Raw genomic sequence first — 26632 nt, 5'->3', positions numbered from 1 at the left:
CGGAAAGATCCTTCCTTCTCAAGCATCTAGGGTCTGTTAAGATTTACCTTCTTTAGAATAGCAGTTGCTGATGGCCCCTTGTATAGTAGCTTCCTTCTCATTGTCCCATCTCAGTACATAGACATTTCCTGATAGGCACTTCACTAAAATCCCAAAAATTCATTTATGTTTGTTTCTTTCTTTACTGTCCCTTTCCCAATAGATTGCAAGATGTATGTGGGTGAGGACATTTTGCCTTGGTTATGGCATGGTTCTGGTGTGTAGCTCTCTTTGTAGGATCCTGTAGGTCAATATTTTAAGCTTATTGAATAATGATTATAATAACTGACCTTTTGAAAGTTATTAAGTACAAGTTCCACTGCTAAGTGTATTCACACATTACTCTAAATCACTGGGAAAACCTGGTAAGGTCCAATGATAACTAAGTTATTATTTCTCTTTGTATTGTGGAAATGGAGTTTAAAGTAACACAGTAGAGAAAGTAGTAGAGTTGGGATTTTTTGATTTATTTATTATGCATACAATGTTCTATTAACATATATACACCAGAAGAGGCACCAGATCTCATTATAGATGGTTGTGAGCCACCATGTGGTTGCTGGGAATTGAACTCAGGACCTCTGGAAGAACAGCCAGTGAGTGCTCTTAACCTCTGAGCCATCTCTCCAGCCCCCTAGAGCTGGGATTTTAATCCACATGATCTTTCATCCTTTCATCTTAATCATCTCTACATTTGACATGAATATAGGGGAGAATACATATGAGGAACACGAGGAATGCTGGGATCTTTATAGTTAATTACTACTCATGTTGTGTTTTCAAGGATGGGAGATAAAACCTGAGACTGTTTGGGCTACAGTCTTATGTAATTCTGGGAAGTTTCTTTGTGTGTGTGTGTCTGTGTCTGCATGTGTGCGAATACACCAATACATGTGTGTTTGTCTTGATATAGAGTACAGAATTGGACTTTGGGTATCCTTTTTAATTGCTCCTCACATTTTTTTTTGAGACAGATCCTCACCCTGATGGCCTGGAACTCAGTATGTGGACCAGGCTGACCTCAGTCTCATAGAGATCCACCTGCCTCTGTTTCTAGAGTGTTGGGATTAAAGATGTGCACCCCCACACCTGGCCTTTCTTTTTTTTAAAAAAAAAGTTTTTTCAGCTGTAAATATAAAATAAAAAAGGTAGCTCCCATGTTAGAGGGTCATTGTGAGGAGCAGAATTGCACACAAGAAAATCACTGTCAATTATAAGGGAAGAAAGTCTTTTTTTTATTTTTTTATTTGGGAAGAAAATCTTGTAGTCCCACCTACAAATATGAATTGGTTGAGAATGAAAGATGCACAGTTAATAACTTTGTGTTCTTTCACTAACTCTGGTTTTGAATCACGATTTGTAATTATTCTGTGTATTTGTGATAACTTTATGTTTGGATTTAAACTTGTTTTATGTTTTCTTTTCAAACTCATCTCTGACTTTAAGATTCTTAGAGGAGAGAACTCTTTCTATTTTATTTTCCCTTTCTAGAGCATTACTCAGTGGGTTTGGAGAACTGCTCAGTGGTTAAGAGCTGGCTGCTCTTCCAGAGGACCTGAGTTCTGTCCCTAGCACCCACATGGTGACTCACAGCCATCTGCTGTTACTAGTCCTTGGAGGTCTAATGCCTTCTTATGACCTCCACCTGCACTAGGTATACAAATGGTACACATACATGCATGCAGGCAAAAACACTCATACGCATGAAATAAAATAAAAACATTAGAAAGTTACCTACCAGCATACTGTTTGTTTCAGGAATGCTCCAGTTCCTCCAGGGAACTTCAAATCATCGAATGAACAGGGCCCCATTAACTGACCAGCTCAGGTATCATGAAGTTGGCAGCCCTCAGGATAGGACTCTCTGAGCATGGTTGTATTTTCTAGTGAGATTGCTTATAGGTGAGTGATAGCATAATGGCTTCCACCCTTTTTGTATACTTTTCTCATTGCTATGACCAAATACTTGTCTAAACGCAACTTAGGTTTAAGAAGAGACACAGTCATTCATGGAGAGAAGGCACGGTGATACAGAGTGTAGACAACTAGTCACATTGGGTCCACAATCAGGAATCCAAGAAAGATGCATTTTGGCATAAAGTTGTTTTTCTCCATTTCCCCTTTTAATTAAGTTGGGACTCTAGTTCATGTGATGGTGTTGCTTGCATTTACCCACTGCCTTCCTCTGTTGTTAATCCTTTCTGGAAAGACCCTTACAGACAGATTCAAATGTATGCCTCACTGATAACCTACATGTTTACTAATCTAACCAAGTTGACAATAGAAATTAATGAATAGAGAATGGAGTTGTTTGCTTAGAATGAGTGGGACGAAGCCAAGGAAAAAAGAAACATCTTGGCAACTAATTGTGATCAGAAGGATGGAGACTGAGTTTGAAACCATGTCTGCGATTGCTAGGCAGCATCAAGATGAGAGAAGATCGATTAATTGGGACACCAGTAGCATTTAACTGCCTAATTTAGGGAACAAAGAAGGCATATGGTTGGACTGAGCCAGAGTTGGGATTTGCTAAGGGTGAGTGGCAGAAGGACAGTGAAGCAGGTGGCATTGAGGGTATTGGTCAGAAAGTGATTAACATGACAGATGGGGTGTCAAGGCTACATGGCAAGGAGAAAGGACTAGAGGTGTTGATGAAGTCAAGGGATGAGTGTTTGGAGTGACGAATAATACAGGATGTGGCTAGAGTGACATGGGCATGGGAGATTTCAGAGCTGAAGTAAATCAGTGGGCATGACAGATGCCCCTGTTTTGTAAAAGACATGAACCATTGAAGTGAACTCAGTGAAGATGGCTGATGCCAAGGAGCTTACATAACTGAGCAGCTGAAGTGTTGCTTTAGTTGTCTGTAAGGCTAGAGAAGCCATTAGAAGGATGGCAGCATGTATGGAACTGAGAGAAGGAAGAGCTAGGTCTTCAGGAAGTGAGGTGAAGTAGAGGTCCCAGTAGTGGAAGAGGCAAGAGCTGTTAAAACCAGTATGTAGGAGCCTCAGCTTATTAGTGGATTCTGTTCAAGGGAGGGTGTTAAAAATCTGACCTAGAAGATGTAAAGTCTCTGGGAGAAGTCAGTTTTGACCCAGTTCATTGTAATTCAAATGATCTGCCCTGGTAACATGCACTGTTGTGTTTCTAGAATGTATATTAAAACTATGTTAAAAATAAGAGATACATCTAGGTGGTGATGCCACACACTTTTAATTCCAGCACTTAGAAGTCAGAAGCAGGTGAATCTTTGTGAGTTCGAGGCCAGCCTGGTCTACAAAGCGAGTAGACAGGACAGCCAGAGCTACACAGAGAAAACCTGTCTTGAAAAAAACAAAATCAGAGAGAGACAGAGAGACGGGCACACACACACACACACACACACACACACACACACACACACACACACACACACACACCAGACTCTATCATAGCTATCATAGGTCCAGAAGACTATCTGGAGATGAGAATATATATTTAACACTCCTCTCTCATATACATATGCCTGGCACTTCTTTATAATTAGGTTGTTTTGAGGTAGTGTGTCCATGGTGATTGAGAACATGGGAGTGCTAGGAATGCAATTTATTTGGTAGAGTCCTAGCCTATCAGACATGAAGCCCTGGATTCCACCCCTGGCATTTCAAAAATATGGTTGCCCATAATCCCACACTTAGAAGGTGGAGGTTGAAGAATCAGGAGTCCAAAGTTAACCTAGGCTATGTAGAGCTCAAGCAAGGCTGGGTTGCACAAAACTGTTTGAAACACACACACACACAGGCACACGGGGTGTAAGGGAGGGGGACAGCTATGAATCTGAAAGCTGACTGCTGGTTCTAAAAGGTGATACCAGAAGTAGTGAGCCTTTGCCTTGGCTCTCACTAGCTCATTGTCCACAGTTCACCTGATAGCAGAAGCTGGGAAATGTTTCATTAGTGGCACCCATACTGGAAGGGACCCAGGTAAGGGTAGAAACAACACTGCTTAACAAATTAACTGAAGAATGCTCATGAATCATTATTGTTATCCCATTCAAAACAAATAACTTTTCAGGCTTAGTTTGTTCCTAAAGCAAGGAAAGAATAGTGCAATTTAGAAAGCTTTTTATCACAAACTCGCAAGTTTTAGTAATTTAGTGATCCATAAAGTTAACTTAAGCCACTCAATTCTGTCTCAGAAGGTACTGGATTAAAAGAAAAATTTACTTAATAACATAGCAAAGACAAAAGGAATTTTATTCATAAGGGATGTATATATGGCTAGAACTTAGTATCATAATACCAGTAGCCATGCTGCCCTGTTTTTTTATTTCTACTAAGAATATTTGTTTCTTTCCATGACAAGAGGACCACTACAAACAAGTAGTTGCAAGGAATGGAACTCTCTGACAGACTGCTTAGAAGCTTCTGTTACTCCTTGTGAGGAGGTTTTGCTCTTGAATTGTCCTGTAAGGTACTTAATTCTATACCTACCACCTGGGTTGTCATACACAAACACTGAAGCTTTTGGGGAGAAGAATGCAGCCATGACTGTAGGAAGTGGATGCTGTGGGCCTTGAGCTTAAAATTTTGATTAGCTCTGTTCTGTGTTGGATTTCTATTTCCTATTAGATAGAGAAACCAGGATTTCAGCTGATGAGCCAGTTAACATCCCAGCTGCATTCCAGTATACCCTCCACATCTTCCAGTCATGAGTTTCAGTCTTCACTCTCTTCCTCTTCTCTCCCTTCTTCTTCCCTCCCCTGCTTTACCATTGAACTTCAGGGACCCAGTTGTTTTTACGCACTGAGAGGCCTAGAAAATAATGGTAGTGGAAGTTTAGCAAATCCCAAGTAATAAGAACTTTCAGTTTTAAAATAAAAATATTCTGTCTTAGAAATAAAAAACCCCTGGAAGTCACAGTATTCTTTCCCTTTTAGAAAAACATTTCTCCTAAAGCAGAGGAACACTGGACAAAGCCTGTGAACAGTCTGTTATCTCTTGAGTATCACGCTTTTCTCCCAGAGTTTAGAAGCCCTCAGAAACTGCCGTTTTGTGGTACTCTTTGTAATGCTTGAGTTACCAAGAGTATTCAGTTTGCAAAGCAATTTTTGTAAATGCCTGGTATGTACCAGGCATCTTGGTGTTAAAGAAAAAGGTAGTGGTGGTTCTCAAAGAACTTTTTTTTTTAAGGTTAAGAGGTGTAGGGCTGGAGAGATGGCTCAGTGGTTAAGAGCATTGCCTGCTCTTCCAAAGGTCCTGAGTTCAATTCCCAGGAACCACATGGTGGCTCACAACCATCTGTAATGAGGTCTGGTGCCCTCTTCTGGCCTGCAGGCATACACACAGACAGAACATTGTATACATAATAAATAAATAAATAAACAAACAAATAAATAAACAAATAATTTTTAAAAAAAATTAAGAGGTGTAGTCTTGTTGGAGGAAGTGTGTCACGGGGTGGGTGCAATGGGGGGTGCTTTGAAGTCAAAGCCTTTGCCATGCCCAGTGTCTGTGTGTCTGTCTGTCTGCCTGTGGAGAAGGATGTAGCTCTTAGTTATTTCACCTGCCTGCTGCCTCCATGCTCCCTGCTCCCATATGTCTTGTTGTGACAATAATGGACTAAGCCCCTAAAACCTTAGACAAGCACCCCCCCCCCTTAATTAAATGCTTTCCTTATAAGAATTGTCTTGGTTATGGTGTCTTTTCACAGTAATAGAACAGTGATTAAGATAATGATATAATCTATTGTTCCTAAGCTATAAAAATGTACAGCATGCTACCATTCTGAATACTAGAAGTAACTATGATACAGTAGTATTTGTGTGTTTAAACTGAAAGTATAGTATGAGCTCCATGCAGTTGGAATTTTCAGCTTCATCATAATCATATGGAACCATTATAATATATGCAGTCCATTGTTGGCTGAAACATCACAATATGGCTCGTGATTGTGTGATTATTTGGAAAACCAAAATAATGGAATGGTTGGTGATGGAGCCCTGCAGGGTGGGTCAGCTGCTCTCGAACCTTTCTTGCTCTAGGATGGCAAAGTACAAAGGGACTAATAGAAAAGTTGTGAAGCACTGCTCAGGGGAGCTCTTATGTGCTTGGTTCCTGTGTGGTCCGCTATAGTGGTGTATTATTTGTGTTTTAATAAATAAGCTTGCCTGAAGATCAGAGGGCAAAGCAGTCATACTAGTCAGCCATACAGGCCAGGGAGTGGTGGCACACACCTTGAATCCTAGCACTTGGGCGGGGGTTGGGGGTGGGGTGGAGGTGGGGTGTATGTGTGGGGGAAGAGGCAGATGGATCTCTGTGAGTTCAAGGCCACCCTGGGCTACACAAGATTGCATCTGTCTAAAAGAGTAATGGAGCTCCTACAAAGCTGATCCCAGAATTTGGGATCACTGCCTTTAATCCCAGCACTAGGGAGGTGGAGACAGGAACCATATGGCTGGGCAGAGAGAGGAATATAAAGGGGAAGAAACAGGAATTTAGTGGAGTGTAGAGTCTGAGGTTGGTGGAGAACATTGCAGGATCGCTGCTTTGTCTGAGCCTTGGTAGAGGTAAGAGCTCTCTAGTGGCTTGGCTGCTTTGCTTTTCTGATTTTCAGCTTGAACCCCAATATCTATCTTGAGTTTTTATTATTTGTGCTACAGTCCGCCTCAGAAAAAAAAAATCTTGTTAGAGTGAATCCTCTCTCACTGATTGATTCCTGTGAGTGAGTCTTTATTCCTTTGGCAGGTTCATGAGAGCCAGGTTGATCAGTGTGCTGGCTTTGTGGGAAGGAGGAGCTGAAGTTTTACCCTTGTAAAAGCCATTTTGTTTTGGAAGTGGGTGGGCCTTTGGCACTAACTGGTCAAGGGCAGATAGTACAGTGAGGTCTTTGAAGGAAGGAGGATATATCGAATTACTGTTGTGGAACTTGGAAGTGGGAGTTGGTTATTGCTTCCCATTGTCTGTTGGATGAAAGTTACACTCCACAGATTGGTATTTAAAGACTTCCACAGTCTTTGATCAGTTCTACGAGACTACTTATCCTTTTCCCTTCATCCCAGCTCCTTTGTACACCAGCCAAGAGTACCTCTGATATAACACAAGAATGTGATTTGAGAGACCTGATGCAAGTCAAGTACTAAACTGTGGTTCAGTCTTGGCTCCTCCATTTACTAGTGACTCACCCTCTAAGTTATTTTCACTTATAACCCTTTGTAATAGTAACAACAGCAGCGAGTGGTGATGACGAGTGTCAAATGATAAACTTTATTTTGGAGTTTCTTGATGAGGTTTAGAGATCCTGTGTCATTAGGCTATTTCTAATCCTTACACCAGGCTCTTGTATAAATTTTCTTCTTCACCACTATATCCTCTGCCTTCTCTCAGATACCTAAACTCAGTTTATGAGTAGAGAAGCACTAGCTTATGTAATAGACAGCACTGCTGAAACCTCAGTGATAAAAAAATAGACATATTTGTACTCATTTACAATCCAGATTGTATGGAAGAGAAGACCCACTCCTATGAATATGTGCTGGCTTCAAATTGTGGTTTCCTAAGTTGACTAGGGTATCAGTGACCAACAGATGAGGGAAGAAACTGAGGCTTTTATGCACTTAGGATGGGAGCTGGTGAGTAAATCCAAACGAGAAAAAGCTGAGAAAAGGCTGGATAGGAAGAATGTTTGCCCAGAGTGGTGAAAGGACTCCAGGAAGAGTGAGGCAGGACCTCACTCCAGTATCAAGACGGAATGAAGAGGGCCTTCTGCCTGGATAGATAAGGATTGAGAAGGACTGGAGGGCCTAAAACTGGCTCCTGGGTGGGAGGCAGGTGGTTGCAAAGGTCAGGAGAGAAGTGAGAACTAGGGTGTTCATGTACCTTCTAAAGAAACCTTCTGGACAGCTCTGTAGGCAGATACTGTTGCCCTTTAAGGCCTATGCAGCTATTAGGTTTGAAAAGAGCAGATTGGTAAGATCAGGTAGGAGGGATAGATGATGAGAAGATGGCAGGAAAGCAGAACCTAGATCATTCAAGGATTTACAAGCTTGTTAAGGAGTTGAGAAAAATGAGTTAAGTCTGTAGTGTGAGAACCAGGAAAATCCTGCTTGGATGACTGGACTACTGAAGCACAGATGAAGTGGCTGGAGGTGAACCTCCTGGACATTGGATAGAAAGAAGATCTTTGTAAATGACCTCCCCTTTGGCTGCTTTAGTTGAAGGAGGGAGGGTAAAAAAAAGAGGAATATTTCTAGGTGGAAGAAGTGGTCTGAGCAAGGGTCCTAAGGTGAAAACCTGCCTAGAACGTTCTAGGTTTGAAAAGAGCAGATTGGTAAGATCAGGTAGGAGGGAGAGGTGATGAGAAGATGGCAGGAAAGTAGAACCTAGATCATCCAAGGATTTACAAGCTTGTCAAGGAGTTGAGATTTTTTACTCCAAGGGCAGCAGGAAGTCATTATACATTTTGAGTGATGCATAAGATGGTCTTTATCTGTATTTTGAAAAGATCATCCCATCTAGCTGTTGAATGAAGAACAGGTAGAGAGGAGGCCAGACTATAAATCAATGTAGTAGATAGGTAAAAAGAACAATCCAAAGGTCAGTCTGGAGCTCAGAGAAGAGGTGTTGGCTGGGAATAGAATGTGATCCTGTGTTTCCTGTTAGCCCAGTCTGTTCTGAGGCTAGCTTCCTGGGGGTAGCCTTATCCGTGGTCTCTACTTCCTTACCTCCTGTGGCTCAGCCCTCTGTTCTCTAGCTCTGTAACTCCCTGAAATGTCTTAGGCAAGGGCCACCCAGGGCTCTTTGTGGTTGCTAAGTCCAGGACATTCACTGTAGCAATTCTAGCCTGGAGCTGCTTTCCCATTTAATGCTTTAATTATTTGGCCCTCAGGCCTGTGACCTTTCAGGTCCTAAGTTCTCAGAACAGTCCTAAAATGATGGATTACTTGAGGCCTCTAGCCCCAAATTTTCTGGATTTCCTATGTTCCTCTGCTAAAAATGAGCTTCTCTTCTTCATCAGGCCTTGCCAGCTCTGTCTCAGTTGACCCTCCTTTGAGGTCTCTCCCTGACCTCTCTGACTGTGTCAGGCACCACCCCCCTCTTTCATTTCTCTTGGATAATAAACTGGATACTTTCGGTAGCACTTTGCACCTGGCTAATAGTGCACAAAGGGTAGTATTACAACAAAATACTTCATGATCTAGGCCAAAGATTACTTTCTTCATTTCAGGTGAAAGGCACACTTCATTATGAAGGTGTCTGCTCTTAATTGCATGGCCCTTTTCTCACTGAGTCTGAAGGCTTGGGCTTTGGGTATAATGTCTTCTGTGGACAGAAAAAAATAGTTTAATTTGAAATAATTAGATATTGTCTTTATATTCTGAAAGGAACAAAATGACTTAAAAATCTGAATTGTTTCAAAAGAACTTGTAAAGATTTATGTTCCTTACTGGTATCTCTGCTCTCTTGCTCACTCTCCAGAACTTGTATGTGTCTTGTGTTTTGTGATTTCACAGTTCTGGGTTTGACGTTACAATTGCCTCCATGGTGATGGGCACTAATGTTCTGTGCTGAATTGTGATAGCCGTGGAAAGCAGCAAACACGCTGGATGAAAGATGAGCTTCTTCTTTTATGTCCTTGCCTCCTGCTAACCAGCTCATTGTGGAGAGGGAAAAAGAAGAGATGAGCAGAGATGGTGCTGTGTCAGTTAGTGTACAAGTCCAACATTTAGAAGTTCAGTAAGGTTTAGTTAATGTCACTGAACTCATATGCTTCACTCTCATGTTTTTCTGTTCTTTTGAATCCTCTCTTTTTGTCTTTCAGTTCTAAAGCCACTCTACCTTTTTTTTTGTGGGGGGAGGGAAGGGTAGAACAAAGAAAGTACAATGTTGAATCTCTTTCTTTCTAGAGGCTACAATTTTTAGAATATTTATATACTAATATATTAACACATCATATTAATATATAATATATCAATATATATTAAGATTATTTTGCCTTTGATTAAATTCTTAGAATCATTACACAAAATAGTGCAGCAGATTGTACTTGTGCTTTTTAAGTGTAGTGTTGGCTTGGATATTTTTTCTGTTTGCAGGGCTGCTAGAATAACTCAAATGGAGTAAAACTCCCTCTGTAACACAGCAGACTAACTCAGAGCACTTCCTCTACTCTCTTAAGTGTTTGTTGTTATCCTGATAAGAAATGCTGGCACATGTGAGCCATTTTCTATTTATTATCACTTATATTTCTTTCTGGTGACTTAACTAGACATTGGAATTATAGACACTCAGGAAGTGACCATGGAGTTTTCTAGTATGCCCACTGATGATATGCTGAGAACTCTTCTTATGTAGGGACTTTCCCTGTTAGCTTAAGAACATTCTTCCTCAAAGGTAACCAGCCTCTATCTTGGAAACTTTGATTCACCCACTTTTCATAGCTAGTTGTTCAACCATATACAACCCTTTAGATGCTTAAAGCTATCATCTCCTCTTTTATCCCTGTCTCCCTCTCCACACTCCCAATCCATAGTCTTTGCAAATGTAACCTTCCCTCTTACACTGTCATCATAATAGATTCTTCTGCTTTCTCGATCACTTGCTGATTTATAATTGTCTGAAACCCACCCTTATGGAACTCTTGTCGGTATAGCTTTCCAAAATGTTTACTTAGAGAATTTAAAAGTTATATTTATTTTGTGCATGTGTGTGAATGTATACATGTTATGGTACTTATGCTAATTTGGAGGAGTTGGTCTTCTTCCTGCATGTGGGGACAGAACTCAAGTCATCAGGCTTGGTGATTAGTGTCTACCTCCTCAGCCATCTTGCAGGCCAGGAATATTTTTATTTCAGGAGTTTTAACTGGCAAGTTTCCTGTGTGTTTTATTATATTTGGTAATATTGTAATATATTTACCTCTAAAAGAAGATAAATGTTTTAAAATTGGGGGGGTAAGGGGAGAATGCCAGTAAAGCTATAGAATTTGATTTCCAGCTAGAGTTCATTTACCCATGTCACTTGAGTCTGATGACAAGAACCAGTTTGTTACAGATATTATTAGTACCATGCAGCAACCCTGTGTTAATAATAATATCATTCAGGTATAATGTTACTGACCTCATTTTAGTAAGGATAAAAAAATAGAGGCTTAGAAAGGTTGAGACTGCCCCATAGTTTACAGGGAACAAGCCTGCCTCCCCACTACTTCATTCACTCCTTTCTTTGTACTACGTCCATCTCTTGTGCTTCATGCAGTGGTTAACTTTCTGATCTTCTTCATTGGGATGCCATTTAAAAATTAAAAAAATATGTTGGCAGACTCTTGTCAACTTACCAGGTCATCTAGAGGAGCAGCATGCACATGGTGGGTGCTGATAGAGTTGAGGCCCTTGGCGTGCTATGTCTCAAGACACAGTAGAAAGAGGTCAAATCTCTTCTCAATCCTGAGTGACTACAGTCACTCCAGGCTTTATACCCATATTAAATCAGTCAAAGTCTGATGTATTGTAGAGGCCTAGAGCCAAACTAGGGGGAATGTTTTTTTTCCTTTGATATCAAATGGAAGCCTGTGCATGGGATTTTATTGGAATTTTGAAAAGAAATGTTGTTATTCTCAACTCAGGCTAATTCCAGGAGAAGTAGTTTAGAGAGGTGTAGGTTGTCTATAGAGGAAGATATTATAGTAAAGATATTATAGTAACTTCAGGTACTGGAGGAGTTGTTACTAGCCTACCTGAAAAGGGACGATGGATACAAAGTTCCTGTATGAAGCCAGAAGAGATTTTTATTTGAGGGAGGGTTCTTTGAGAGGATCCTGTACATTTTGGATGAGGAGTGCAAGCAGATCAAATGCAGTGAATTCCCCTAGCCTTATTCCTTTCCTCATCCCCTACTTCCTTATCTTGGCCTCTTTCTGGGACTTAGCAATCAATTGGGGCACAAGGTCTGAGTATGTTAGAGAGAAGGATAGAGGAAGATACAAGGGTAGCATGAGGTGTAAGGACTCATGACGCTTTACAGTGGGGGTATTACATGTGTGTTTTAGGTAGAAAGTGGGATAAAAGGATGAGATGAACATTTCTTGAGCATCACCATATGCTAGGGACTTTCTTAGGATTTTATCTTTGGGGTAAGTGTATTGTTTTCTTGTTACAAATATGGAGGATTTCAATCCAGATACCTTGGTCATGAGTCTCAGCCAGTCCTTGTGATTCTGGTGGTGATGGGTAGTGTTTACCCCATCCCAGAAAGCTCTATTTCAAGGCATTTCCGGGGGACAGGGAACTGTAATAGAACTGCTGTGTACTTTCCGCTTTCAGGTCTTTGAACTGTGGGCAAGGAAAAAGAAGAGGAAAAAAACTCAACTTGGCATGAGTGATGTTAAGCAAGATCAAATAAGGTGAAAAGCAAAATAGCATCCAGAAATTTAGTTTTGCTTTTACTCAGAGTTCATGGGCGGTTGCCGAACAAAGTCCTTTTTACTTTCCACAAATGCTTGAGTTCTTCTCCTCTTCTAACAACATGAATGACATTATTTTTTAGTTTTTACTTGCTTATAAACTTAAATATCTTTAAAAATATTTGTTTAATTAATTAAAAATTTTCTATGTGAGTGAGTGTATGTCTGTGCTCCATATTCATGTAGTGCTCAAAGAGGCAGAAGAGGGCATTAGATCCTCCAGAACTAGAGTTACAGGCAGTTGTTAGCTGCCATGTGGGTGCTGGGAATAAAAAACATGGGTCCTCTGGAAGAGCAGTCAGTGTTCTTATTTATAGTATAGAGGCAGAAATCAGCTGAAGAGGGAGAGGAAGGGGACATGCCCTTAGGCCTATCTGCTGCCTTGAACTCTTCCTGTGTTCCCCTCTTTCTGTTTCCACTTACCAAGAACAGTTTCTGCCACACATCATGTGATGCCAGATAGGTAGATCTTTAAAGGACAAAGACCCAATCAAACGTGAAGATCAGTTACATCACTGTTGCTACTTTATTTCTTATTAATGTAAAAATTATTATACTAAGTAATGAGTTATTCTTATTTTGTTTCCTGAGACTTTTCATTATAAAAGTATGTGTTAAAAGTAAAAAATACGGCTGGAAAGATGTCTAAGTGGCTAGGAGCACTTGCTGCTCTTGCGGAGGATTCAGGCTTGGTTCTCAGTATCCACATGGTGGCTAACAATAGTCTATAACTCTAGTTTTAGAGCTCCTTCTGATCTCCACATTTACTGTACACATGCCTGTCACAGATACACGTGCAGACAAAACACCATACACATAAAGTAAAAGTAAATAAATCTTTGAAAAAATAAGAAAAGCCATGCTGACACAGGAATTCTAAATAACGTGCTAGGGAGATGGCTCAAGAGAGTAAGAATGCTTGGTGGCAAGCATGAGGACCTGAGTTAAAATTCCCATCACTCTCATTAAAATAACATAAAAATTAACTTTTAAGATTTGTTTTCTTTGTGTATGTTTGCCTGCATGTATATATGCTCATGCCTGGTGCTCTTGAAGATCAGAAGAGGGAATCAGGTCCCCTGGATCTGGAGTTGTAGATGGTTGTGAGTTACTGTAAGAGTACTGGAACAGAGCTTGGATCCTCTATGCGAACGTCAAATAGTAAGCCTCTGAATCTTCTCTCCAACTCCCCCAAAATAAATTTTAAATAAAAAGAAAATACCATAATACACTTGAAAATAACTTTAAAATTTTATCCTTTTCCTGCTTTTTTCTTATGTATAATTTTTACATAGCTGGAATTATACAACTTTGTATCTTTTGGTTATCTCTATAAGTACTTCCCATGTTGCTATGTAATCTGCAAAATTATTTATAATGGTTTATTGTTTACCTTAACCTTTTTTAAAAACTTGTTAGACTTTCAAAATTATTCATAGTTTTCTCCAGAAAGGACTGGTGGTTTTGTTGAACATACTGCTTTTCTTTATGGCATCTAGTTAAGCCCTCCCTCTCTTTGGGTGGAAAGAGATCTGCATTTCCTTAGGGGAACTTAGAGTGGGTGAAGAACTCTGAAGCTGTCAAGGAACACGAGGGGTGGTTGTAGAAGGGTAGCTGGGAAAAGCAAGACTAGCTAAGTTAGTAAGCAGAATGGTTGCTTAAAATGTTAGTGTGAAGTTTTAAGTCTTAGGAAAATTTAACATCATATCATTTACATACAACATAATCTGAGCTATGGTTAAGTTAAAAACATTGTTTTGGGCTAAATTAAATGTGACAGTTCTTAGTTAATCTTATATTAAAGTAATGATATTGTCCCCAGTTATCTTATACCCCTTGAATATTAACCTTGGCCTGCTAGTCCCCTGCACTGTGCCTTGGCTGTGGTTTCTTCCACCCTTAGCCATTCCTTCCAGGCTTGGGGAGCCGAGTCACTTTTGTCTGTTCAGGCCTGTAGAAGCTATAACCCAGACAGAAGGGGCTTCCTTAAATGTCTTTTGACTGGCTAGAATTCTCTTTTCTAGAATAACAGTCAAATTTCTTTCATTAAGCAGAAACCTCCAAAATATCAGAGTAGTTTGTTTTTGCATTTCCATAGCCTTATTCTTGGCATAATGCCCATCACATAGCAGATGCTCAGAAAAACATTTGCAGAATGAAATGTCCTGAGACAGTCCTGAAGTGTGTGACTAGTACTACAGTCTCCTCCTAGCGCTTCTGCAGCCTCATGTCTTCTTAGTCAGCTATTCCTTATGATAGACTCTCTTGATCTTCATTGCCCATAATCATTGTTGGCTATTAATCACTGTAGCATACATGGCCAGATTTCCCAGAAGTGGTGTAATTTACCTTAACAATTCAAGTGTGCATTGCTATTTTACTTTGTTGAGAAATCCCTGGCTGCTTATGTCTTTGTATATAAGCTACTGTCAAACCTGGTATTTTGCAAATTACTTGTGTATGTTGCCTCCTTCTACTTTAGTATCACTTGGGGGCTTGATGAGCTGTTCAGTATCCCATCCTTATGGAAATCCCAAGGAAGGGACATTATGTAATCCTCCCTCCAAATTGGCAATACTTCCCAATTCCATGCTTTTCAGAATTTAGTTACAATGCAGATTCTGATTAAGTCTGAGTATAGCCCGAAATTATACCTCAGTTAACAAATTTTCTCAAAGGTTAACTGATAGTGTGGAGTCTTCTGGATCTTACCCCTGTAGCAGGACTAAACTGCTCCTGAGTGCAAATATATCAATGTTTGGATGGCTGAGCAGTTCCTACCCAAGCCCTCAGAAGATTCTTTCTGATGCTCACTAGATAAAGAATACAAGATAAATGCTATTCCACTAGTTTGGATGATGTCCAATTCTCAGTTCAAGTTCATTTGGATTCTTTCTTCTAGCAGAACAGCTCTTATATCCTATATATCCAGTATTTTTTCAAGTTGCTTGTCATTTGGACATTTGACAAAGCATTCACATATACTGTTTTGGGTTTTGGAAATATTTTTATATACCAGAAGGTTACCAAAAAGGATAAAAACATTGTTTATGTAGTACTGAGAATTGAATCCAGGATCTTTAACATGCTAGGCAAGCACTCTATCACTGAACTTTATCCCTATTCTAAACAGTTTTAAAATACTTGGTTATAAAGGATGCTGTTACTGATAAAATTCTCTTATAAGAAATCTTAATGCCATTCAGTTTTTTTTATTTTACTGGAATTTGTATAAAATGGATTCATTGTTGAAATAACATTCCTGAACTGAAAAGATACTCATGTAGATGATAGCCTTTGAGATTAGCCAAATGAATTCTTTAGAACATAGGGCAAGAGGTCAGAAGTACTGATGTCCCCTTTCCCCCCAACTTTGAACTCTTTTAGCTTGAGAGAAAAGTGTTTTCTGTTTGCTCTTTGTATAAGGCAGATAACAGTGTATTTAAGACTGTATTTGTGTATGTGTGTGTGTTTGGGGATGGAACAGAGAACCTTGTGTATTATAAGCCATAGGTCTGCTATTGAGTTACATCCCCAGCTCTACCAATAATTTTTTATTATTTAAAAGAATAATTACTATGCCAAGATGCAGACCTATTGATTACATCTACTTATTTTGTACAGTCCATTGTGATTTGATTAATGGATTATCTAATTGCTTTAGAGAATTCTTCATTTTGTTATAATTGCAACTATAATGGAGGTAAATTCCTACATGAGTAAAATTATTTATCTTTTTAAAAAATTATTTATTTATTTTTATTTTATATGCATTGGTGTGTATGTCTGTGTGAAGGTGTCAGATCCCCTGGAACTGGAACTCAGACTGCCATGTGGGTGCTGGGAATTGAACATGGGGCCTCTGGAAGAGCAGCCAGTGTTCTTAACTGTTGAGCCACCTCTCCAGCCCAAATTATTTATTTTCTTACTTAGGATTTTAAATTGCTACTTTTTTTTTTCAGCTTGTTGGTAGGCACTTGGAATATAGTGAGCAAGTTAGGCTCGTTTCTCTGTGGCTTTGCACCTGGAGTGTAAAAAGCTTTCATGAGCTCATTGGATTGTTTAAGAAATGTGACAGTTTTAACAGCATGGATTAAACTGCTGAAAAGGAAAAGGCAAATTTTAGAACATGGTAGACATATCCAAACTCCGTATTGGTACAGCATGATCATATTTTTGGCATACTACCGAAGGAAGACAGAGACCTCCTTTGTGGACAAAATGGGAGACATCACTCTGTATTCAGTGCCCTGATATAACCAGCTCCTTACAGATTTGAAGTGATACAAGGAATGTCTTTATTTCCTCTCTATTGGACTGACATTGAGTTTGGAACTACTCATCCATGGATTTGACATTGGATAACACAATTGGAATTAGGTTCAACAGTGATGTAATAATGATTGAAAATGGTTATATGTTTGGGAATATTTTCTAGAATACATTAATTAACTTGTCTAAAAGTGCCTCTGATTTCTTCCAAGAGTCTAAATAATTGCAAAATATATACTCAAAATTAACAATGTTGCAGAACTCTGAAATCCAAAGGAACTTTACAGATATTTAGAATGCTACATTTCTAGTGCTAAAATGCTGTTGGCCTATTTTTGAACATTTTTCTTTTTTAAAAACTTTTATTCATTTCACATACCATCCACAATTTCCCCTCCCATTCCTCCTCTTGCTCTCCCCTCCCCCACTCACCATCTAATCCTCCAAAAGGGTAAGGCCTCCCATGCAGAGTTTACAAAGCCTGGTACATTTAGTTGAGGCAGGACCAAGCGCCTTCCCTTTGCATCAATGCTGAGCAAGGCATCCCTTAATGATGGAGAATATCTAGGCATAGACTAAGGGGGGCATGGGGAGATAATATAAAGGTGGGACTGGTAGGGAACTGGAGACATAGTTCAGTGGTTAAGAGTAAGAGCACTGCTCCTGCAGAAGACTTAAATTTGGTTCACAGCACCCACATTGGGCAGCTCACAACCACCTGAAACTGCAGCTCCAGGACATCTGTTTAGTTAGTGTTCTATTGCTGTGAAGAAACACCATGATCACAGTAACTCTAATAAAGGAAAACATTTAATTTGGGGGGCTTGCTTACAATTCAGAGATTTAGTCCGTTGTCATCATGGTGGGAAGCATGGCTGCACACAGGCAGACATGGTGCTGGAGAAGGAGCTGAGAGTTCTACATCTAGATCGGAAGGCAGCTGGAAGAGAGAGTGACACTGGTCCTGGCTTGAGTATCTGAAACCTCAAAGCCTGTCCCCAGTGACACACTTCCTCCAACAAAGCCAACTACCCCAACAAGGCCAAACCTCCTAATAGTGCTACTCCCTATGAGTCTATGAGGACCATTTTCATTCAAACCACCACAACATTGGACATCTTCTTTTGTGCACCTCACAGTTTTGCTTTGTACACCTACATACACATAATTTTAAAAATATATATTTAAAACAAAACAACAATAACCAAACAGGACTGGAGTACCGATGACAAATTGTGCCTATGTCAGAGTAATTTTTCCAGATACTGTTCTAGCCTGCTAAAACTAGTCTTTTGTAGGCTAATTTCTGCCTATAACCATGTGAATGTTGTTCTTCCAGCAAATGTTGGCAGTAAGTCTTTTTTTTATGTCTTATAAATTGTAGTTAGCGTATAGTTTAAACTGTGTGCTTGCTTAAAAAAAAATGAACAAATATGCTCCATTCACTTTAAAGAGATGATGGTACTGGGTAAAAGTTACCACCATCCTGAAGATTTTAAGACCATGATTAAGAGACTCTAAAATTAGACTCAAATGAAAAAAAAAGTGTTTGCTTTGCTCTACATTTGAATTTAAATGTTGTTGTTGCTAGGTTTAGTTATTCACAAGCATCCATCTCCCAGGTTGTTTCATGACTTCATGTTGACTTACCCTAGGAGGCATGATTCAGGGAAGAGGGAAAGAAAACACCCAAGATGGAAGCCAGAGCATCTCTATAACCTGGTTTGGGAAGTGACATTCCACCACATCTGGTGTATTTGTTAGAAGTGAGTCAGTAAGCCTGGCCCACATTGCGTCAGAGGTTACATAAGAGCATGAATACCAGGAGGCAGAGATCATTAGGGACCATCTCAAAATCTGCCGAACAGAGAGTGAGACATAAGGAAATGTAACATGTCACTTCTGTGAAGGAAAGAACTGATTGAGAGTATCTTTTTTTCCTCTTTATATTTTTATTGTTTTTATTGAGCTATATATTTTTATCCACTCTTCTTCCTTCCTCTCCCCTCCCTTTCTACCCTCTCCCATGGTTCCCATTCTTCCAATTTACTCAGGAGAGCTTGTCTTTTTCTACTTCCCATGTAGATTAGATCCATGTATGTCTCTCTCAGGGTCCTCATTGTTGTCTAGGTTCTCTGGGATTGTGGATTGGAGGCTGTTTTTTCTTTGTTTTATGTCTAAAAGCCACTTATGAATGAGTACATGTGATATTTGTCTTTCTGGTCCTGGGTTACCTCACTCAATATGATGTTTTCTAGATCCATCCATTTGCCTGCAAATTCAAGATCTGACAAATTATCTAAGCCATTTTTCAGGCTGCACTATTATTAGATAGCAAGCTAACTTTCATTTGCGAGTGTAGGTGACAGGTTTTCCAGACAAATAACAAGAAATTTAGCATGTACTGATCATTATTAAACCCCTAAAGTAGCAATTTCCTAAATGAATGCAAAAGGAAGGAATGGGCTACAAGATGCCATTTTACAGCCTGTCACATTGACAACAGCTGTCTCTTTAAATGTGTTCAATTATAAGTGGCTAATTTGGGGTAATGGAAATTATTGCTTTTTTTGGTCTTTTATGCATTTTTAATTTAAAGGACTTTACAAATGTAAAGAAAGTACATTGTAAACAGTGACTATTATTCTGATGCTTTTGCAATTTTTTTTTTAACCTGTGTCATTGTAAGGACTCTATTAGCCAATACTTACAACTTGTACCAACAGTTAACACTGATGAGTTTTTACTCTGCGGTAGGTAGACTGCTATGCATTTATAAGTATTCCCTTTCCTAGCTCTCAGCAATTCTATAAGATAGGCCTCATTGCCGTCTCTGTTCTGCAAATGAAAAAACTCACATTGTAAAAGTTCCATAACTTTCTGATGGTGGCACTGGCTATAGAAAGGAAACGAAGCAGGTGATTCTAGCTATTGGGCAGCACCGCCAGAACAAGAGGACGACAGACTTTACCCTGGATCTCATACACCCAACTGCAAAATTATTTCTGTCTGTTTTGATGACTTTATTTTGATAGGATTATTGAAGTGCTAAGTTAACCCAGTTAACCCAGTTAACCCAGTTAACCCAGGATTCCCTGAAAAATACTTTGATGATGATTTCTTACTAAACTTAGTATCATCTTGTTAGTGGTTTAGTTCCTCTCTTTTACTATTTAAATGAGGAAACCAAGGCTCAGGCATATTAGCCGACTTGTCTGTAGTCATGCAGCAACCTTTTAAATGCCGGTGACAGCAACACCGGGGAGTCAAGGTGTCCTGATGCTAATGTTAGCATCATTTCTTTAAAATCTGAGTATTTACTTCAAAAAAAGATCAAGATTTTATTAGAATAGCTTAGAAAATTTAATGTTCTGTCCAGACCTCCTCATTCTGTATGCTGGGATTCATAACAAGCCAATTTTATTTATTTATTTTTCTTTTGTTGTTCTTTTGAGACAGAGTCTCGCTATATAGCTCTGGCTATCCTGGAACTCACCATATACATCAGGCTGGCCTGAAACTCACAGATATCTGCCTGCCTCACCTTCGAGTGCTGGAACTAGTAGCGGTGCCCACCACCATGCTTGACTACTTAGTTTTAAGTACTTTAAAATTTTGACTATAATTTCTGAGGAAACTATATCTTTAACTTCTATAAGAAAATACAAAGTACTTCTAGATACCATTAGGGAAAACTATATTTACATATATTTCAATAATGTTTAATTATATATAATATTCAGGCAAAAAACTTTATAGAAAGTGGAACATCTAAAAGACATTGCATGATTGAGTTCTTACATTCTCTGTACATGTACATGTTCAGATAACTGATGATGTCATGTTTCATATGTGAATTTCTCATTTTCAGTTCCCTGCATCACAACCTTATAATTCAAAGAATGACTAAATATTTTTTTTATTGCACATCACTCCTTTATTATACTGATCTGGAAAAGAAGATTTAGTATGCCCAAAACAAGTTCTGGACCCACATGGTAGGGTCAAGCAGCTGGAACATGATTCAGACAGCAAAAGACAAAACCTTAGACATGATCAAGGGGCACTTCACCTCTACAAGACAAGGCAGAGGGGTCCTAACACACAGTAAGAGACACTCCTGTCCCTTGAGGACAAGGAGTTTATCCCACTTGATATGAGGAATGGCTTATTTTCTGGTGACCACATAGACTATTTCAATCACCACTAGAAACCTCAGAGGGGTTTTTGTGTACCGATAAATATATATGTACTTCTGTTTTTGTAAAAGTAAATGTAACACATAGACTTGACAGGATTGATCCCAACCTTCGGGGGCCAGCAGCTCCTTTAGGGTCAGAGAGGAAGGTAGTTCATCTTTTAAATGCAGGCTACTTTCACCTTCCACTGGAATGACTAAAGCCCCCAGTTACCTAACTGCAGAAGAGTGCAGGACAGGCTTCTCAGTGGTCAGGCCACGGCATAGTTCCTCCCTGACCTCCTAAAGCAGACCCTTGTAAACATAGGACTAAGAAAACTGTAATTACTACCTCTCAATTCTCCTGGGAGGGAGCCTTCCCTGGATGTGGACCAAGAACCTGCACCCTAGAGGTGTTACTCTGACTAGATTCTATGAAGGGAGTGGGTGCAGGGGATAAAATACTAAAACAAAATGGGAGCCACTGGTCCCCATCTGCAGCTACAACTTAAACTTAAGATCCTAAACATGGAGTCAGTAACGGGTGCTGGGAAGGGCACAGGAGGCAGACAGGCAGGGAGGAGGGTCTCGGGGCAGAAGTCTGTTTGTGCGCCTTCACTTCTTGGCCTTGCCCTGCGCGGCCACAGCTTCCATGGCTTTCCGCACGGTCTCTTCATCTCCCAGGAACTGCATGGGTTTAACGGGCTTCAAGTTCTTGTCCAATTCATAGACAATGGGAATGCCAGTTGGCAGGTTCAGCTCCATGATGGCCTCTTCTGAGAGACCCTCCAGATGCTTGACGATCCCCCCAAGGCTGTTGCCATGGGCTGCAATCAGGACTCTCTTCCCCTCTTTGATCTGGGGGACAATCTCTTCATTCCAGAAGGGCAGTGCTATGGCAATAGTGTCCTTCAGGCTCTCACAGGACGGTAGCTGGTCCTCAGTAAGGTCTGCGTACCTGCGATCCTTACTGATGTTGCTGTAGAAGGGATGGTCAGGCTCCATTGGCGGTGGTGCGACATCGTAAGATCGCCTCCAGATCTTTACCTGTGCCTCACCATGCTTAGCAGCAGTTTCTGCTTTATTGAGACCAGTCAGCCCCCCATAGTGTCGCTCATTGAGGCGCCAGGTCCTGACCACTGGCAGCCACATCTGGTCAATGGCATCCAGGACTGTCCAGAGGGTCCGGATTGCTCTCTTCTGCACGGAGGTGAAGCAGATGTCGAATTCATAGCCAGCATCTCGCAACGCCTGTCAGCAGCGCTTCGCCTCCTCGTGGCCCGCCGGGCTCAGGTCGGCGTCGTACCAGCCGCTGAAGCGGTTCTCCAGGTTCCAGGCGCTCTCGCCGTGCCGGATGAGGACCAGCTTGTAGGCAGCCATGGCGATAGGCAAGGGGATGCAGCAGAGACTCATGACTAAATATTTTTAAACAAATTGGTAAGTTTTTACCTCACAAGAAACTAAAAGTGGAAGAGTTATGGAAAGATTGAGTTAAAGTTTTTTTCATTCACATAAATGTGTGTCCCAGTGCTGTTTTTCAAAGAAAAACCACTAATAGCTTAATTGTGGCATTGAAAAAACAAAGCACAGTCACCTGACTCTAGTCATTTGGTAAGAAGTGTGGGGGTACAATCATTTAAAAAATACTTCTTGAATTTCTTCTTTCTTATTTGGGGAGCACAGTGAACTTTATTGGTAGTATATGCAAGAGTGGGACTCCCTAAGCCCTTCCTCTTCTTCTGAGGGTCTGAAATAGAGATTGTGAAGGGAAATGTTCAGTGTGTTGGTGGCTGAGTTGGAGCAGCCTGAGTTGACGGGAATTCCTAGCATTTGGGAGTCTCTCTTTCTCTCCCGTTCTTTCTGGGATGAGTAGTCCAGGGCTTCTTATTCTTTCAAGAGCATGTGATGATGAGGTTTCACCATCCTGTTGCTGTAGCCAAATTCATTGACACCAGGAATTGAGCTTGACAAAAGTGGTCTTTGAAGGCAGTGCCAGCTCCAGCATCAAGCATCAAAAATAGAAGAGCAAATGACATTATTATAATCACAGGAGACAAGACAACCTGATCCTCATTGTAGCCCAGAATGCTCTTTAGGGGGTTCTCTGATGTTTGCTTACCACCTTCTCAATATTATCATATTTGGCTACTTTCTCCAGGTTGTGAGTCAGATCCATAGTGGACACACCAATGAACTTCCCTTTTATCTCTGGATTAATTCAGAATACAGAGTCAGTGAATGTTAGGATGGTGTTCTCTTTTTTTTTTGGGGGGGGTGTTCAAGACAGGGTTTCTCTGTAGCTTTGGAGCCTGTCCTGGAACTTGTTCTGTAGATCAGGCTGGCTTTGAACTCACAGAGATCCACCTGTCTCTGCCTCCCAAGTGCTAGGATCAAAGGTGTGTGGCACCACTGCCCGGCTAAGGATGGTGTTCTAAGCAGCCCCAAGGCTATTATATCACAGTTTCTCAGAAGGTACACTCAGTCTTCTGGGTGATGGTAATGGCATGGACTGTGGTCATGAGTTCTTCAATGATGAAAGTTGTTTATTGATGACCTTGACCCTTGGGGGATATAGTTGAACTTTTTTATTGGACATTCTTTGGGACCTTCAGCTCCCCAATAATGACATGGAGACTTCTTATTAATTGTAAAATCTTGGCCTTAGCTTAGTTTTTTCCAAATAGCTCTTAAGATTTAAATTAATCCATTTATATTAATCTATATTCTGCCACATGACTAGTTACCTCTCCTCCATATTATATGTCTTACTTCCTCAGTGTCTCACTGGTGTTTCCTGCATGTATGTATAGATTCATTCCCCTTAGTTCCTCATTCTACCCAGAAGTCCCATCTGTTCTTTCCTGCATAGCTATTGGCCGTTCAGCTCTTTATTAAACCAATCAGGTGTCTTAGCAGGTAAAATAGTGACACATCTTCACACAATGTGATAAAATATCCTGCAGTGGGGGGTACACAGCTGGTGGCACAAGAGACAATGCTGACAATCTGGTGTAAGTATTTATACTTTGTGTGGTTCACACCTATCACAAACAAGAGGGTATCAGCAGAAGAGGCAGAGATGATGATCATTTTGGCTCCATTTTTAAAGTGGGTTCCATCTATTTGCTGATAGTGAAAACACCAGCAGGTCCCAGAACATACTCAGTGCCAGTATCACCCATTTGATGTTAGTGGGATCTCTCTCCTGGAAGATGGAGATGGCCTTTTCATTGATGACAAGTTTCCTATGTGGAAATTGTGTTGTGTAGAATCATACTAGAACTTCTAGACCAAGTCATTGAGGTCAGTAAATGGGTCACCGATGGTAACAATGTCCATTTTGCCAGAGCTGATGGCAGCCTGAGAGATCTGTGCTCATCAAGTCAAATTTATTTACTCTGACCCTCACCATCGTGTCTTAGGAATGAGACTAGCACTGAGTGAGAAAATATGGCTGTTCCTGGAAGGGGAAGGATCAGAGAACCATTTTCTTTTCTTTGACAAGGCCTCATGTAGCCTAGTCTGTTCTCACCTGGTGTTTGCAATGCTGAGGGTCAAACTTAAGGCTTCATGCATGCTGGGAAAACACTCTACCAACTGAATTACAGCGCTAGCTCCACTTCTGGAAATTTCTTGGCCCATGGATCACTAGAGTGTAATAATGCCCAGAATATAATTCACTTCTACCCATTCTCTAAGGGAAAAGGAGTCCAACATGCTGGATGGATGCCCTTTATATAGCTAAAAAGGTTTATAATGAATACGTTATTAATGACATCTCAGGAGGGTTATTTTTGCAAAGTTTTAAAACATTTGGCACATTTGGCACAGAAAAATTTGGGAGTCAAGGGGGAGATGAAGTAGGACTAGCCTTTCATCTCCTCAGCTTTTTTCCATCTGTGTTGGACAGTAATGAGGTGATCATAGGAAGGAAAGGTATAACCAGTGTTTATTGTTATGTGTGTCTTCCATGGAAAAGGACAGTAGACAGGGCCTTTGGCTTCAAGTAATGTACAGTTGATATGAATGAGAAGAGTAAGAGGAAATTACAGGTCAGCGTACCAGATTTCCCCAGAGTGGCAAAAACAAATCAACAGGACAACCAAACTAGTGTTTCGAGAGGAGAAGCAGAGGTAATTAGGGAATGTTTGGAGACAGAAGTGCCTGAGCTCAAGCCTAAAGGACCAGTAAGAGCGAACCACATCGAGGGAGAAGTGAGAGTTTATATAGAGGAAGCAGTGTGCCTAGAACTTAGGGGAAAAACATGTGGTAGGACCCTGAGGAATCTGGCAAGAACTTGCTGTGCAGGTTGGAGGTAGGTGGGTGGAGCTAGAGCTTGGTGTTGATTAAATTGGTGGACTATGAGGCTGGAAAGGGTGGGGAGTAGTCTGGATTCAGATGGTAGCATTCATATATTTGATGCTGTGGTTGTGAGGAAGGGAGCCTGAACACTATGTAGCAAGAAAACAACTGACCAGATTTCCATCAGGAAATATCAAGCCTACACACACCCTTAATCAGGAGTCTGAAGATGGAAGATTTCTAGTTTCAGGTCATCCTGGGCTGCATAGTCAGATGGATGCAAAATCCCCAAAACTAGAAGAAGAGACAGAGGGAGGAAGAGAGGAAAGAAGTCCAGAGCAGTGTAGAGAGTGGAATGCAGAGAGCGTGGAGACTGGAGTCTTGGTGAGAAGGGCTGTGTCTTTGAACAGATGTAACTGAATAGCCAGCATATTAATAAAAGTCTCAGGAAGGGAAACTAATGGGTATTGAGTACCTGTGGGAATGGAAAGACATAGATTCTGTTATTGCTTATACACTGAGGTGGACAGTGGAGGAAAGGGCAATCAGTTCTGAAGGAGAGAATAATTCTGGTTTAGGACAAGCAGAGCTTTGGAGGAAATGGATTATCTAAGAGCTAATATTCAACGTTCAGCTAGCTGGCCAATGGTGAGAAGAAGCGGCTTTGGGAATTTCTAGCATTTAAGGTGAGACCCGAAGCAATTAGAACAGTATAGATGAGCACAGAACAGTTAGTGGCTTGAGAGTAGTAGAGTCTAGTGTAGCATGCTTCTTGGTACCTTATAAATACCAAATGCAGTAAGCACTTAATTTATTTAATCATAGCTGTATTTTTAAGGAGTCATTATGCAATAAGCATTTTATATTTTGTAGTTGAAACATACAATTTTTATTGCTATAGGAAGACTAAATTGTATTATATATATTAAAATTATGCATATAATTCACAGACATATGCTTAATATATTCAAAAATACATATGTGTGTAGAGAGTAAAAAGCTGTCCACTTGAACCTTTCTCCTAGTCCTTTGTCTCCCTGAAGGCCTTTAAGATGATTTTCTATTTGCTAATGATAAGAGAAGCTGAGTAAACTGTAATTTAGAAATTGGAGATGGTGATTCTTTTTTTAAATTGATTTTTATTGAGCACTGCTTGCTCTCCTCTCTCCTTCAGCCCTCCCCTCAAGGTCCCCATGCTCCCAATTTACTAAGGAGATCTTGTTTTTTTCTACTTCCCATGTAGATTAGATCTATGTATGTCTCTCTTAGTGTACTTATTGTTGCCTAACTTCTCTGGGATTGTTGTTTGTGGGCTGGTTTTTTTTGCTTTATGTTTAAAAACCATTTATGGGTGAGTACATATGATACTTATATTTTTTGATAGTTATCTTTCTGTGTCTGGGT

General features: G+C 40.3%; 2 protein-coding genes across 6 annotated transcripts in view; one reads left to right on the top strand and one right to left on the bottom strand.

The window, feature by feature from the left end:
- Window positions 1–26632, top strand: part of Zhx3 (zinc fingers and homeoboxes 3) — a 116723-nt gene that overhangs the window by 5468 nt on the left and 84623 nt on the right. The window contains exon 1 of one of the 5 annotated variants that reach the window (XM_075962910.1): window positions 9563–9757. The exons of the other annotated variants lie outside the window; for them this stretch is intronic. The gene's annotated coding sequence lies outside the window, so the exon portion shown is untranslated. Of the gene's footprint in view, window positions 1–9562; window positions 9758–26632 lie in introns of those variants that run through there. 5 annotated transcript variants of the gene reach the window in all.
- Window positions 20663–22331, bottom strand: LOC142844454 (phosphoglycerate mutase 1-like). Its single transcript, XM_075962902.1, has one exon. The coding sequence runs from the start codon at window positions 22076–22078 to the stop codon at window positions 21542–21544; it is 537 nt and encodes a 178-aa protein (XP_075819017.1). The 5' UTR covers window positions 22079–22331; the 3' UTR covers window positions 20663–21541.

Source organism: Microtus pennsylvanicus, chromosome 2 (genome assembly GCF_037038515.1).
Source record: "Microtus pennsylvanicus isolate mMicPen1 chromosome 2, mMicPen1.hap1, whole genome shotgun sequence".
NCBI lineage: Eukaryota > Metazoa > Chordata > Mammalia > Rodentia > Cricetidae > Microtus > Microtus pennsylvanicus.
Note: the sequence above shows the minus strand (reverse complement) of the source record. Positions and strands in the feature narration are given on the sequence as shown.

Excerpts from the sequence above, each read along its gene's own strand:
- LOC142844454 (XM_075962902.1), bottom strand. The coding sequence starts at position 22,078 with ATGTGGCTGCCAGTGGTCAGGACCTGGCGCCTCAATGAGCGACACTAT.